The sequence below is a fragment of the Falco peregrinus genome, chromosome 16 (genome assembly GCF_023634155.1).
Source record: "Falco peregrinus isolate bFalPer1 chromosome 16, bFalPer1.pri, whole genome shotgun sequence".
Taxonomy (NCBI): Eukaryota; Metazoa; Chordata; class Aves; order Falconiformes; family Falconidae; genus Falco; species Falco peregrinus.
Genome location: NC_073736.1, coordinates 3,195,914 through 3,208,227, shown reverse-complemented (window position 1 = coordinate 3,208,227; position 12,314 = coordinate 3,195,914). Strand labels below are relative to the sequence as shown.

At 58.9% G+C, this 12,314-nt stretch overlaps 2 protein-coding genes across 7 annotated transcripts; both read left to right on the top strand.

Annotated features, from left to right (window-relative positions):
- Positions 1–1,762: 1,762 nt before the first annotated feature.
- Positions 1,763–4,775, top strand: LOC114012770 (probable E3 ubiquitin-protein ligase makorin-1). Its single transcript, XM_027789862.2, has 8 exons — positions 1,763–1,877; positions 2,494–2,613; positions 2,716–3,008; positions 3,241–3,332; positions 3,446–3,666; positions 3,884–3,994; positions 4,074–4,203; positions 4,297–4,775. The coding sequence occupies exons 1-8, from the start codon at positions 1,807–1,809 to the stop codon at positions 4,411–4,413; spliced, it is 1,155 nt and encodes a 384-aa protein (XP_027645663.1). The 5' UTR covers positions 1,763–1,806; the 3' UTR covers positions 4,414–4,775.
- Positions 4,776–5,469: 694 nt separating this feature from the next.
- FANCE (FA complementation group E) lies at positions 5,470–11,008 on the top strand. Of its 6 annotated transcripts, XR_008749958.1 has the most exons (12): positions 5,472–6,012; positions 6,308–6,941; positions 7,024–7,068; positions 7,382–7,441; positions 7,524–7,667; positions 7,748–7,871; positions 8,467–8,542; positions 8,676–8,742; positions 8,847–8,972; positions 9,094–9,193; positions 9,366–9,532; positions 9,647–11,008. XR_008749958.1 is itself a non-coding variant. In XM_055819755.1 (11 exons), the coding sequence occupies exons 1-10, from the start codon at positions 5,705–5,707 to the stop codon at positions 9,190–9,192; spliced, it is 1,656 nt and encodes a 551-aa protein (XP_055675730.1). In that variant the 5' UTR covers positions 5,470–5,704; the 3' UTR covers position 9,193; positions 9,366–11,008. The 6 variants fall into 6 exon arrangements, 5 of the variants coding, with proteins under 5 accessions (XP_055675730.1, XP_013156400.3, XP_027645661.2 ...); XM_055819755.1 differs by having other exon boundaries at positions 5,470–6,012; positions 7,551–7,667; positions 9,366–11,008; XM_013300946.3 differs by lacking the exon at positions 9,366–9,532 and having other exon boundaries at positions 9,094–9,188; positions 10,242–11,008.
- The last annotated feature ends 1,306 nt before the right edge of the window (positions 11,009–12,314 follow it).

The following is a 12,314-nucleotide window of genomic DNA, read 5'->3' as shown; positions in this document are numbered from 1 at the left end:
TATTTTATTTTCCTCCTCTTCAGGGTAGCAGATTTCCCTGGTGCAATAATTCCTTTAAAATCCGAAGGGGAAGAGTGCTGGGCTTCCCCTCCGTGTCGCAGGGCTGGTCGGTCCCAAACCTGCCCCTGCTGCCGCTCTCCGGCTCCTTGCCGTGCCTCAGTTTCCCTGCCCTCTGCCCGCCCAGCCCCTTCCCCTCCCTACCTCGCAGGGGTGTTATGAATTACCGTTTCTAAAGCACTTTGAAGCCCTCTTGGGGAAGGCACCAGAGAAGCGTGTGTGCTGGACCGAGGCCCGGGGGATTTGTCCTTCCAAAGCCCCCAGTGGCAGCCCCTGCTGTGGCCGGCATGCAGGACTCATCACCTGGGGAACTTTTTGCTCTTCCCTCCTCAGCAGTGTAACAACCCTCAAACTGAAATGTATATTTTTGCTAGAAGTACAAACCTCCAAGTGTTTTTAATAATATAAATAGTGTCCACAAACTGACTTGACTTTAAATAAATCTGAAGTAAATATTTAAGAACCTTTTCGCATCTGGCCTTTCTCTGGGTGATTTCTCTCGGCCCCTGGGGGGCTGCCCTTTGGGAGGGTTTCCATCAGAAGCGATGATTTTCCATCAGAGGCTGGATTTGCTGTGATTTCCAGGGATTTGCCACGACTCCCGGGTCTCTGTGCTTCCCAGGTCTTGTAGCTGCTGTGTTTTTTCCTGCCTGCTCTTGCCATCAAACCTAAAGGCAGCAAGAGCCGGTCGTGAGCAGGGTCCCAGCCTCAGAGCCCCCTGTCCCAAATTTTTGCCGTAGCCCTTGCTGCGGGGTGAAGCTGGGCAATGAGCTGAGCGGGGCCGTAGCCACCCCAAGGTGGGCAAGGATGGGCTCAGGGACAGCCCAGCTGTGTGCTGGCACCGGCCTCTGCTCTTGGCCGCGTCTGAGCACCCCAGGGTTTGCAGGGACCGGCTGCAGCCCGCCAGGCTGCCCTCTCTGCCCCCCGTCAGGGTGTCCAAGCACTTGGCACTTCCCCAAGCTGTGCCACTGCCCCAGCCTTCCCCATGCGGCTGGGGCCACAGAAAGCCCTGAAGGTCCCAGGTGGGGTGGGGGCAGCAGCAGGGTGAGGGTTGAGGTGCTGGGCCTGCCGGGCAGGTGACAATCACCCAGGTGGGCACCAGCTGCACCCACCAGCCCCTATCTGTTGGGGTTTAACCCGGCAGGCAGCGAAATGCCACGCAGCTGCCCTCTCGCTCCCCCCACAGTGGGACGGGGGAGAGAACCCAAAAAAAGTAAAATTCATGGGCTCAGATAAAGACAATTTAATAGGACAGAAAAGGAAGGGACGATAATAGTAATAATAGGAAGAAGACGAAGAGGAAGAAGAATTAGAACATGCAAAGCGAGGGATGCACAATGCAGTTGCTCACCACCCACTGACTGATGCCCAGCCAGTCCCTGAGCAGCGGCCCCCAGCCAGCTAATTTATATACTCAGCATATATATCATCATATGGTACAGAATATCTCTTTGGCCAGTTCGGACCAGCTGTCCCAACTGTGTCCCCTCCCAGTTTCTTGTGCCCCCCTGGCCTCCCTGCTGGCAGGGTAGTGTGAAGAGCTGCAAAGTCCTTGACTAGTGTAAACACCACATAGCAACAAGTAAAACATAGTGTGTTATCAATGTTATTGTCATCCTAAATCCCAAACACAGCACAGTACCAGCTACTAGGAGGAAAATTAACGCTATCGCAGCCGAAAACAGGACGCCACCCAAGGCCATAAATAGCCCTGGAGATCGCCCTGCCCTCTTGTCTGCTGGGGACGAGATGGAGCCAGGCTCGCTGGTGGCATCTGGGGTGTTAAGGGCCCGGGGGGACTGTCTGAGACCCCCGTGCAGGTAGGGCTTGGTGGGGGGGTGGCTGGGAGCAGCTTGGGGGGGGGGTGTAGGCTGGAGATGGGGCTGCAAGCCTTTTGCTGTGGGAGCAGAGTGGTTTGTGATGCCTTTGAACCCCACCCCCCCACCCCCTGCCATTTCCCATTTCTCCTGGAGGCTGTGGGGCTGGGGGGAGCGCAGCCCGTGCGTCCGGCTGGCCCTCCTGCTGGAGCTGGGGGTCCCTGGCAGCGTGCTGGCTGGGCACCCCTCCCTGCCAGCCCCAAGCCAAGGGCTCCTGCCCCTTCCGTGCCCCCATGGGGAGCCAGAGCCTGCCCCGTACCCCTGGCTCGTCTCCATGCTCCGGGGGGAGCCCCCAGGCTCGTGGCCCTCGGCTGGCGCAGCCCTGGGCTTTGTTTGCTTTGCAATTAGCTGCGAAATAAGGCTGGATGGGGTGAGGAGAGCCCCGGCGCTCTGCTGGGCTCTGCCCTCGGTGGGAGCTCCGGTGCCCAGACACCAGCCTGGGGGCTCCGAAAATATGGCCCCATCCAGGCACCGCTGGTACCCGGGGGGGTGGGGTGGCCGGCGGAGCGGGGCTGGAGGGGGGCTCTGAGCCCGGCCACGTGGCTTCTCCGACCGGCAGGAATTTTGCCCGCGGATCCTGCCGATGGGGCCAGAACTGCCGCTTCTCTCACGACAGAAAATCAGTCCAGATCTGCAGGTACTTCCAGAGCGGGTTTTGCAGCTATGGAGAGTGCTGCAGGTAAGGGGCGGCGAGGAGGGGGCCTGACGCCACGAGGATGGGCTTGGGAGCCAGGAGGTGTCATGCTGGGCTGACCCTCTGTCTGTCCCTGGGCTCCTCCAGCTACCAGCACATCCAGGATGACCCAGTGCCAGTGGGAACCCGCCATGGCCCCGTGCCGCCCGGCCGCTGGGGCTCGCAGCCTGACAGTGTGCCCACAGCAGGGGGCGGGGGCTGGGGGGTAGCACGGCGCAGCTCGGCCCACCCTGTCCCCAGCGTGAGGCATGTGCCCTTCAAGTTGCCAAGCGCGGAGGTTAAGGAGAAAGAGAAAGACAAGAACATCTCAGCACCTGATAGTGCCCCCCGTGGGGCCATCAGCAGAGAATTTGTCCCTGCAGGAGCTCAGGGTGCTTCAGGTAGGTGCCCAGGGGACCGGCGGGGGCTGAGGATACCGGGGTGGTCGCAGCGGAGCATCCTGTGCATGTTTCTGCCCTTGACCCCAATCCCCCTCCCTCCGTCTCGGGGCAGGGCCCACCTGGGGCTGTGGAAAGCTCTTAACAGCTTTTTTTAGGGTGGGGACCTTAACTGCTAAGCCGCGATGATGGGGTGGGATGTGCTTTTCGCCTCTAAGAGCTCCCCTGCCTGCAGGCTCCCAGCCCCAAGGGCTGGGACTGGATCCAAACTCCTCCGACCCCAGAGAGGCAGTGGTGGAGACGGTGACACGGACTGACCCTGCCAAGGTAAGCTTGGGGGTCTCCTGTGGCTGGGGGGGTCCCATCGCCCCACATCAGTCCCCTAGGCCGGGGCAGTGATGGAGCTGGAGGGCTGCAATGCTGTGCCGCTCTGCTTGCAGGTCACGATGGAGCCGGGCGCTGCGGCAGCCCTGGTCCCCACTGCGGTGCTGAGGGCTCGGAGCGAGGCCGTGGTGTGCGGCATCTGCATGGACCGTGTGTATGAGAAGCCACTGCCAGAGGAGCGGCTCTTTGGGATCCTCCCGAACTGCAGCCACGCGTACTGCGTGGGCTGCATCCGCAAGTGGCGTCGCAGCCGGGACTTCCAGAGCATGGTCATCAAGTGAGTGGGGACGGGGATGTGCCACCCCTTCTGCACCCTGAAATTCTTCCTTGGGTCTGGTGATGTAGCTTTGGGATTGGAGTGACTTTCCTGTGGGAACAGGCTCTTGGGACTTGTGATGGAGACGGGGATGCTGGATGAGGCTGTGGTGGTGGGACCACCCATGTTCCTTGTTCCCTTTTTGGGACACCCGCCTGCACCCATTGCCTTCACCCAGGGCCTGCCCAGAGTGCCGGATCACCTCCAGTTACTACATCCCCAACAAATACTGGGTCTCGGATGCGGAGGAGAAGGAGAAGCTCATCAAAACCTTCAAGGCGCGGACAGGGTGAGTGTGTGGCACTGCAGGCTGCAGGCTCTGTGTTGCTCCAGGAGCCACGCACACAACTGTGCCTTGAATCCCACAGGAAAATCAGGTGCAAGTTCTTTGTCCAGAACTCTGGCCACTGCCCGTTCAAGTCAGACTGCATCTACCTGCATGAGGTGCCTGCCAGGCAGCCACTGCAGCGCAGGCAGCAGTGGCCGAGGATGCCCGCTGTAAGTGGGACAGCATGTGCTGGGGGGCTGGGGCACGGCACGGCCGTGTAACACCGCCGGAGGCCGGGGCTCATCCCCCCTCCTGTGCTGCAGGTGTTCAGCCCTTCTCCCTCAGAGAGCTCTGATGAGGATGAGGAGCTCTGCGTGCTGGAGTGGGCACTCACCCTGGCCCTGACGGAGACAGACGTGCTGCTTGAGTTAAGGCCATGAGATGCTCTTCACACACTTCAGCGACTCCAACTAAGCCACAGGGTGTCCCCTGGGCCCGGGGGCTTCCCATGGCGAGGAAATGTTTTCTGGGAGGGGGAAGCATCTGCTTTTGATGTGTTTAGCTGCTGCTGGTGTTGGTTTAGGGGGGGGGTCCAGGCATGGAGTGGGGTGGGATGGGGAAATAATGTGGCTGTACCAATGGCTGAACGCTCAGCAGGTCCCACATCCCTGCTCCCCCCAGGGAGCTGGGGGTGACAGAGCTGCAGGGGTCTCAGGGCAGTGGGGCACAGCCCCCCCTTATCTGGCCTTCACCTCCTTAGCCGTGCTCTGCACCCCTGGGAGACCTCACAGGAGCTGGGGTGGTGGGCTGGGGGACAGTGGGGGTTTTTAATGCACACGGGCCCGCGGCTGGGGGAGCTGGACAGCTGGGGGTGAATATTTTAAACTGCTTTTAGCCAAATCTGGGAATAATGAAATAAAATGGACTGTGTAACATCAGGCTGCCTGGGGGCTCTCCTTCCGCGGGGGGAGGGGGGCTGAGGGGATACCCCCGCGGGGGTTGGAGCAGGGGGGGATGTTAGGGTTTGACTTTAAGGATTTATTTGCATAATATATAAATATTGCATGCCGGGTTGATTTGCATACTCGGCGCGCTTTTCCAGCGGGGCGTGGCCGGAAGCGCGCGGCGCCTGTTCCGGGGGTGGTGCGCGAGGGTCCCGGGGCACCGGTACCGGGCAGCCCCCGGGGCGGGGGGGGGAACAGCGGGCGCCCTCCGCTCCCCGCCGCCTCGTCCCCGCCGCCTCGTCCCCGCCGCCTCGTCCCCGCCGCCTCGTCCCCGCCGCCTCGTCCCCGCGGTGAGTGCCTGCCCGCTGCGGGCCCCCCCGCGGGCGGCCGGCTGGCTGTGCCCCGCCTGGTTTGCCGGCGGACGGGAGCGGGTCACCGGGGCACGGTGATAATAACGGGGTCAGCGTGGCTGTGGGTGCCGGGGCGGGGGGGTTAGGGCTGGTCTGTGCCTGGAGGAGGGGGACGGAGGGGGTGGGGGGTTCCTTCTCGCCCCACCCCCCACCCCGGGAGCTGGTGGTGGGGAGCTGGGAGCGAAGTGGTTTTGGAGGACTTGGAGGAGCTCCCGGTGCTCTGGCCTGGCTGCGGCCCCCGGGAATGCTCCTGCATCGCCCCCGGTGAGGAGGGTAAGCACGGACCCCGCTGCGAGCAGGGAAGGGCAGCCCCAAAACTGCAGCTGGTGAGGGAGGACCGTGGGGTTTGCTCCGGAGCACGGCTGGCCAGGTCCTGGATGCGCGGAATCTCCCTGCGCCCCTCTCGGTGTGACCCGTGTCAGGCGCTCCCCAATTTTCTTGCAGGCGGCTGCGAAGCCCCCGGAGCAGTGATGGAGCCCCCCTGGCTGCGGAGCTTCGACAAGCCGTGCCGCCTCCTGCTCCACACGCTCGCCTCCGGCTCCTCCGGGACGCTGGCTGCCCTCCGAATGCTGCAGCGGGGCCAGGCCCACGAGGGAGCGGGGCAGGCGTTTCCCTGGCAGCCCTTCATCGCAGCCCTGTGTGCTGAGGAGCCCACGCTGGAGGGGCCGGAGGCGGCCCTGGCTCTGTGAGTCAGCCACGTTTCCAAAACGTGGTGTTTTGGGGGGGGGGGGTGGCACGGCGAGTGCCCAATTCAGCACTGTGCATCCTCTCCCCCCCGATGCAGCAGTCCGTAGGGGAAGTCAGGATCGGAGCAGGGACCTGCCGGTCTTCCAGCTTGTGTCTGCAAAAGCTGGTGAAGCCATCTGCTGCCTCCTCTGGCTTCCCAGTCCCATTATACCCTGCGCCGTGGGGCAGGTTGGCAATAAGGAGTTGGGGATTTGCTCTGACGCCCTGCCTCTCCCTTTTCTCCCTTTATCCAGTAAGCCACGGCTGCTGCTGCTTCCCGTCATGTGCCAGAGAAACCTCTTCTCCCTGCTCCTCGTGGTGCGAGCCATGGTGCCAGGGGGCTGCCTGGGCCAGCTGCTCCAGGCTGTGGAGCAGGATTCCCATGTGGATCCCTGGGTGCGGGCACTGGGGGATCTGCTCCAGCAGGGACCAAGGGGAGAGGAGCGCTCCCCACCTCCCACTCCCTTGTCTTCTGTGTGCCAGCAGCAGCTTAGCTGCCTGTGCCAGAAAATCACCCAGAACAAACCAGAGGGGCAAAGAAAACTGAACTGGTGCTTCAGCAAGCAGCCCGGTGCCGCTGGGGATGTGGCTGAAACTATGCTTCAAGATGGGAAGCACAAGAAAGTGTTGGAGGAGAGCCTGGATTTGGACAGGGAGAGAGAGGGAAAGGGGTTGCTTCTGGAGGAGGTGGTGTTTGACCCCCCGGGAGCCCAGGAGGCTGGGGATGTGGCAGGGATGGAAGAGGAGGTACCTGCGGAGCCTTCAGGGGACGGATCTGCTCAGAACCTGGATGGAGCTGCTCTGGAAAGCTCGGAGCAGGATGCAGCCGGGGAGCCCAGGAAGATTCCCCAGGCAGAGCTGGCAGCAGAGGTCCAGTCCTTTCTCCAGGTACTGGGCAGGGTTTCCTTCCCCCTTCCAGCCAGGGAGCCTTTACAGTCTGGTTTCTATTCCGTTGTCTCATTTTCCTCAGATGCATGGACAGAGGCTGAAAATGCTGCTGCAGCAGGAGTCTGACGTAAGTGGTTACTCCTGTCTCTCTGCTGGAGCTGATGGTATAAAGGGGTTCACGCCACGGCCTCCAGAAGGGGTGGGAGACAGGTGGCTTTCACAGGGAAGACTGGAGGGGGATACAAAGCCCCACTGCCACCTCCTCTGGGCTCAGGTACTGCCTGCCTCCGCCTCCCAGGGATGTGCGATGTGATGGGCTGGGCGGCCTGTGGGGTCAGCGCTGGCCAAAGCAGGGGGCGGTAGGAGAGAGAAAAGCCCTGGAGCTGTATTTTGTGAGTTGCTTTATTTGTTGTATTGCCCAATACTGTGTTTTTCTCCAGCGCTCAGATCTGAGCATCCCGCTGGAGGTGTACGTCCTGAACAGCTGCTCTCCCAGCCAGGTGAGCTTCATCATCCTTGCTGCAACTGCCATGGAGGGCCTGCTGCTGTCCCTAATGTCCCTGTGCCTTCTGCTGTCCCCAGCTTGAGGGGCTGTGCTCCTTCCTCCAGCTCTCCATGTGCCCGGAGCACCTCCTGGTGCGTTTCTGCAGCTGGCTGTTAGCTCTCACCCCCAACCTCAGCTACACCAGCGCGGCCGTCTTGGCAGAGCAGCTCTTCCTCAGGCGAGTAAGTGTGAGGGCAGCAGAGGCTTCCTGCACCCCATTTTCCTCACCACCATCCCCATCTCCTGCCTTTTCTGTCCCTAGGTCCTGTCCCTCACCCAGCCACCCTCCCGTCACCTCATGGCTGCCCTCGCTTCGTTTTGCTCCAAGTATTCCCAGCCCTTCTGTGAAGTCCTGGTGGCTGCGGTCCTACGGGAGCCTGGGGAAGGTGCGATGGGCTCGCAGGAGGCACGGCTGCTTCTGGAAGCAGCTGGGGGAGCTGAACAGGGGCCATGGGCTGCATCCAGCAAGAAGGGAAGCCCCAACTGTAGAGTGCTGTCTCCTGGGAGGCATTTATCACCCAAAACGTGTTAGGAATCATGGAGGAATGGTGCTGGTTTTATCTGGGCAGGGAAACACTTGGGAGTTTGGGTGGGAGACGGTGCCTGAGATGGAGAGGGAGGAGAGGCTAGGCTGGTTTCTCAGCACCAGTTCCCCCAGAGGACAGCGGCCATCCCTTCATGGAATAGAGGGTTCCTGACAGCTTCTAATGCTGGGGCCAGAACTGCCCCAGGGTGGCTCTGCTGGCATGAGAAGAGGGTCCTGTGTGAATCCCTGCCATAGCAGCATCCCCTTTTCCTAGGGACTGGTGCTAATTAAACCCTTGCTGCAGACAGGCAAAGGAAGCTGGATTATCCTGAGTAGTTTTTGGGTGTCCTGACTGGGATGTACCTCTGTGTGAAGGGGTGCCAGGAAGAGTTGGACACATCCCTATGGATTTGGCAGCTTCTGGAGACTCTCCTCCCTCTTCTTCGCTCTTGCAGGTGCTGAGCAGACCAAGCTGGTGTGCGAGCTTGTGGAGGAGTGCCTGGAGCCAGACTGTGTACGACTGGTGCTAAGGTAAGAGATTACAGGGACAACAGCTCTGCTTCAGCTTTTGTGCCTGTCTTGATGGGTCTGGCTGGCTCCAGCCACTCAGGAGCACCAGCGAGGCCGTGTGAGCATCACATCTCCTCTTCACCGTCCTTTGCAGCCAAGTCCTAGAGATGCCTTTGACAGAGAAGCTCCTGCCAGTGCTGCAGGCTGTGCTGGAGCGGCAGGTGAGGGGATCTCGAGGATCCCCCTTGTCCCCCTGTGTTTCTTTGCTGGCTCCAGCAGCGCTAGAGCAAGGACCAGCTCTCCTCTCCATTCGTGGCTCTTCCAGGAGGTGCTGCCCCCCGAGCCCTTTGAACTCCTGGTCCTGACTCTGTGCCGGCAGGCCCCAGTCTTTGCCACGTCACTGAATTATGCCAAGCTGGTGACAGCCATGCTCACCATGTACCAAAGCCAGGTAAGACCAGGCTTGGGTCCTGCAGATCAGCTGGTAAAGCTGACCCAGGGCCCGGCCCAGGGGTCTCGGGTGGGCTCCTGGCAGCACAGCTCTCTGAGCTCCTTGCTTCTGTCTGTCCCAGGTCACCCCAGCCCACCGGAGCAGTCTGGCTGCTGCTCTGGATCAGAGCAATGCGGCCCTGAAGAAATCACTGCAGGCCATTCTGGAAGGAGCCAGGTGAGGTAGATGCGGGGCTGGGGGGGTCTCTCATGGGGGGTGGCAGCCTCTGCATTCCTTGTCTACCCCAGGCAGTGGGAAACTGAGTGCCAGCAGCAGCTGTGCCAGTGTGTGTTTGGCGGTGGGTTCCCCTTTTCTTGATTTCTCTCCTCTTTCTGTCTCCTCCTCCCAGGTGAGCGCCAGAGGGAACTGCGAGATAATAGCTTCCTTGGGCAGAGGATGCTTGCAGGGTGGTGGTGGCTGCAGCCCAGTCCCTCACTGGGGCTCACCACCAGCGTGATGGAGACGCAGCAACGTGGGCTGCTGCACACACAGCCCCCATGCCTCAGCCCAGGGCCTTGCAGGTACCTCAGGCTCAGCCAGCCTGGTTTGAGGTGAGCAACGCCATCCCAGCCCCACACACGCCCCCAGGCTTGAAGATGAGGGTTTTCTTGGTTAAACAATGAATATCTTTCCAGTCATCTCCGCCTTTGGACTGGCTGTGGGCTGTGAGAGTCTGCCACCACAGGCACCTTGCCACACTCAAGATGGCGCCTCCCGCCTTCCCACCCTGCCACGCTCAAGATGGCGCCTCCCCGCGTGTCCCAAGATGGCGGCAGAGGGGGGACGGCAGCTCAGCTCGCCCAGCTCCGGCCCCGTGGGCACCCCGCAGCCCAGCTCACCCCCACATCACGCAGGGCCCATGAGTGGGAGGGGTGGCTAGGCACATAAAGATGGTTTGTGCCCCAAACGTGGCTTTATTTTAAGCGGGAAAACAAACAGTCCTTAGTTTTGCATTGTCAATGGGGTAGCGTTGCCTGAAGTGGGGCTGCAGCGAGCCAGGGCCCCTCAGAGAGTCGAGGGTGCCTGTTCTCCCTGCGTGTTCTGTTATAAGAAGGGGTTTGTGTCTCCGTGCCCCCTCAGCGGGCGGCCGGGGGCTGTGGAGATGCTGAAACCCTTCGCTGCCAGGTGCCCTTGGCCATGGCGAGCGGGCTGGGCGAGGCCATGGCTCCTGCCTGGTAGCTTGTAAATCTGAAGAGCTTGACTCCTGTGCCTTATTGCTGTGGTTTGCAGGTGACCTGGCTTGTTTTAACCAACACAAATCTGCATCCTGGCTAAAAGCGGAGCAGCAGGGCTGCAGTGTTTCCCGTGTACCCGCGCCCTTGTCTTGTTCCTCACGCTGAGGAGCGCCATGCCTACCCGGCCTCAGCTCTCCCTGAAGCGGCTGCTCCAGCTCTGCACGAGCTGGCATGCCGCCCCTTCTCCTCGCTCACAGCCCGATGGCCCAGGTGAAGAATCATCTTGTCCAAAACCTTTATATTTGAAAGTGTTTTTCCAATATTGTGGCCTGGAGCACCTGGCAGGCACCATTGCACAGTGCAGCTCACAGGCCCTTAGTTCTTACTGCCCTGAACACGTTGCTGAATGGAGACAGAAATTAATTTGAGGCTCTTGGAAGGTGATAATTGTGGACCAGGCATAATTGACCGTTGTGATTTTATCCTGGCTCAAAGGAGCCAAGGCACAAGTGGTATGTTTTGCACGCGTCAGCGTTTCTCTGGTGGCTAAGCTGATTTCTGGGTGGTGCAGCTGTGATCTGCTGGGTCGTTTATCTGATCTGCTGGGATTTACAGCTCTTGGGCTGCAAGAAAACAGGATTTAGATGAAGAGCTGGTTAACTTGAATTTTCTGCTTTAAATTTGCCTTTTTTTCCCTGTTCTGCCAGGGCCTGCGAGGGGCCCTGCAGTGTGTGTCATGTTTCTGGTTCTCAATGCGGTGATGATGATGGTTCCCACTGCGAGGTGCTTAGGGATATGCTAATAAAAAGTAGTTCTGTAGCATTACTGTTTCCAAATTTCTATCCTCTATCCTTGAAAACACCCACTGGAAACCTCACCTGGACACCTTCTGGTCAGAGGACTGGAAAGATGAGGATGGGAGAGGGTGGATGGCTCTGAGGGAGGTAGTGCTAGAGTTTTAACGGGGGTTTTGAAGCATTGCATACTTCAGGAACTATTTAAAAATGCATATACATTTACATCTACAAAGGGAGAAGATGGATTAAAACATGTAGGTGTGACATGTGCCTGCTTCAAGTTTGCTCATTAATGTTTATATCCAGCCAGAGGAATGACACTGAAGCATTAAGCGATGCTCTTAACACCGAGAGCACTCATTTCTCTACGGTAAGAATCTCGAGCTATTTTAGGTGACAGTGGACTGATGAGGCTTCAAAGTCTACGTTAGCTGGAGGAAAGAAACCTCCAGGGAGCCAAATTGTTGATGTATTTGCATACCAGTGAGTTAGTGGTTGACTCTATTGAAGCTATTGTAGGGCTGCCCAAAATATGACATAAATAGAAATTGTGCCCTGATCATCAGGGTCTGAGCCTGCTGTTCTGGCTTTATTAGGTAGCAGACTGTGGTCTTTGCACTTTCCCTGCAAAGCTTGTACCAAGTGACCTCGGTGTCATTGTCCCTGGTGCTTTGACTGCAGCTGTCGGTCATGTGAAGGTGACCAAGGACAAACTCGTCTCCAAAATTCACCTGCTCATCAGCTTCCTGGTGTCTTTGCTAAAGAAGAGCTGGGAGAACACGTGCTGTGTATATCCAGAGCACCCTGGGGAAGCCCTGGCATCCTTGTGGACTGGGCAGCAATAAAGGGTTTGAAATCTGGCCATGGTGTACATCTGCTCCCTGATGGATGTTTGGTTTTGTAACTGCTTACTGGTTTCTTTAGGCAACAGTTTCATTTTGACAGGCTGTTCTTGGCTGCTACGTGCTGTATGCAGCTTACACTTCCAACTCATCTGGATGTACTGGGAGCTGTGTTTTGGGCCAGCCTACGTGGTTTTTGCAAAGAAACAGTAGTCAGGCAGGAATCGGCTTTGCAGATTTCAAGGGGGGTTCCTGTTCTGCTGGAAAGCATTATGCTGGCTCATGGCAAGAGCCGCCTTAGCCCTGTTTTTGCTCTTGGCTGCAGCTTATCATGTACCGTAGATTCCTCTGGAGTATACGTGTAAGATAACAGTCACGTTAGGAGAATTGGAAGCAAACCCTGCAGACGCTAGACGTGCTGGTGGAAGACTACTTGATAACATGGTGATTGGTAGCAGCGGCACAGAAGACTTTACTTTTGACTCTTCT

What these genes read in the sequence shown, in the direction of transcription:
- FANCE (XM_013300946.3), top strand. Translation starts at nt 5,705, where the DNA reads ATGCGCGGAATCTCCCTGCGCCCCTCTCGGTGTGACCCGTGTCAGGCG. An exon ending in CCGGAGGCGGCCCTGGCTCT is followed by an intron (nt 6,013 to 6,307) that starts GTGAGTCAGCCA and finishes CCCTTTATCCAG; the next exon opens with TAAGCCACGGCTGCTGCTGC. An exon ending in AGCAGCTCTTCCTCAGGCGA is followed by an intron (nt 7,668 to 7,747) that starts GTAAGTGTGAGG and finishes TTCTGTCCCTAG; the next exon opens with GTCCTGTCCCTCACCCAGCC.
- LOC114012770 (XM_027789862.2), top strand. Translation starts at nt 1,807, where the DNA reads ATGGAGCCAGGCTCGCTGGTGGCATCTGGGGTGTTAAGGGCCCGGGGG. An exon ending in AGCTATGGAGAGTGCTGCAG is followed by an intron (nt 2,614 to 2,715) that starts GTAAGGGGCGGC and finishes GGGCTCCTCCAG; the next exon opens with CTACCAGCACATCCAGGATG. An exon ending in ACCTTCAAGGCGCGGACAGG is followed by an intron (nt 3,995 to 4,073) that starts GTGAGTGTGTGG and finishes TGAATCCCACAG; the next exon opens with GAAAATCAGGTGCAAGTTCT.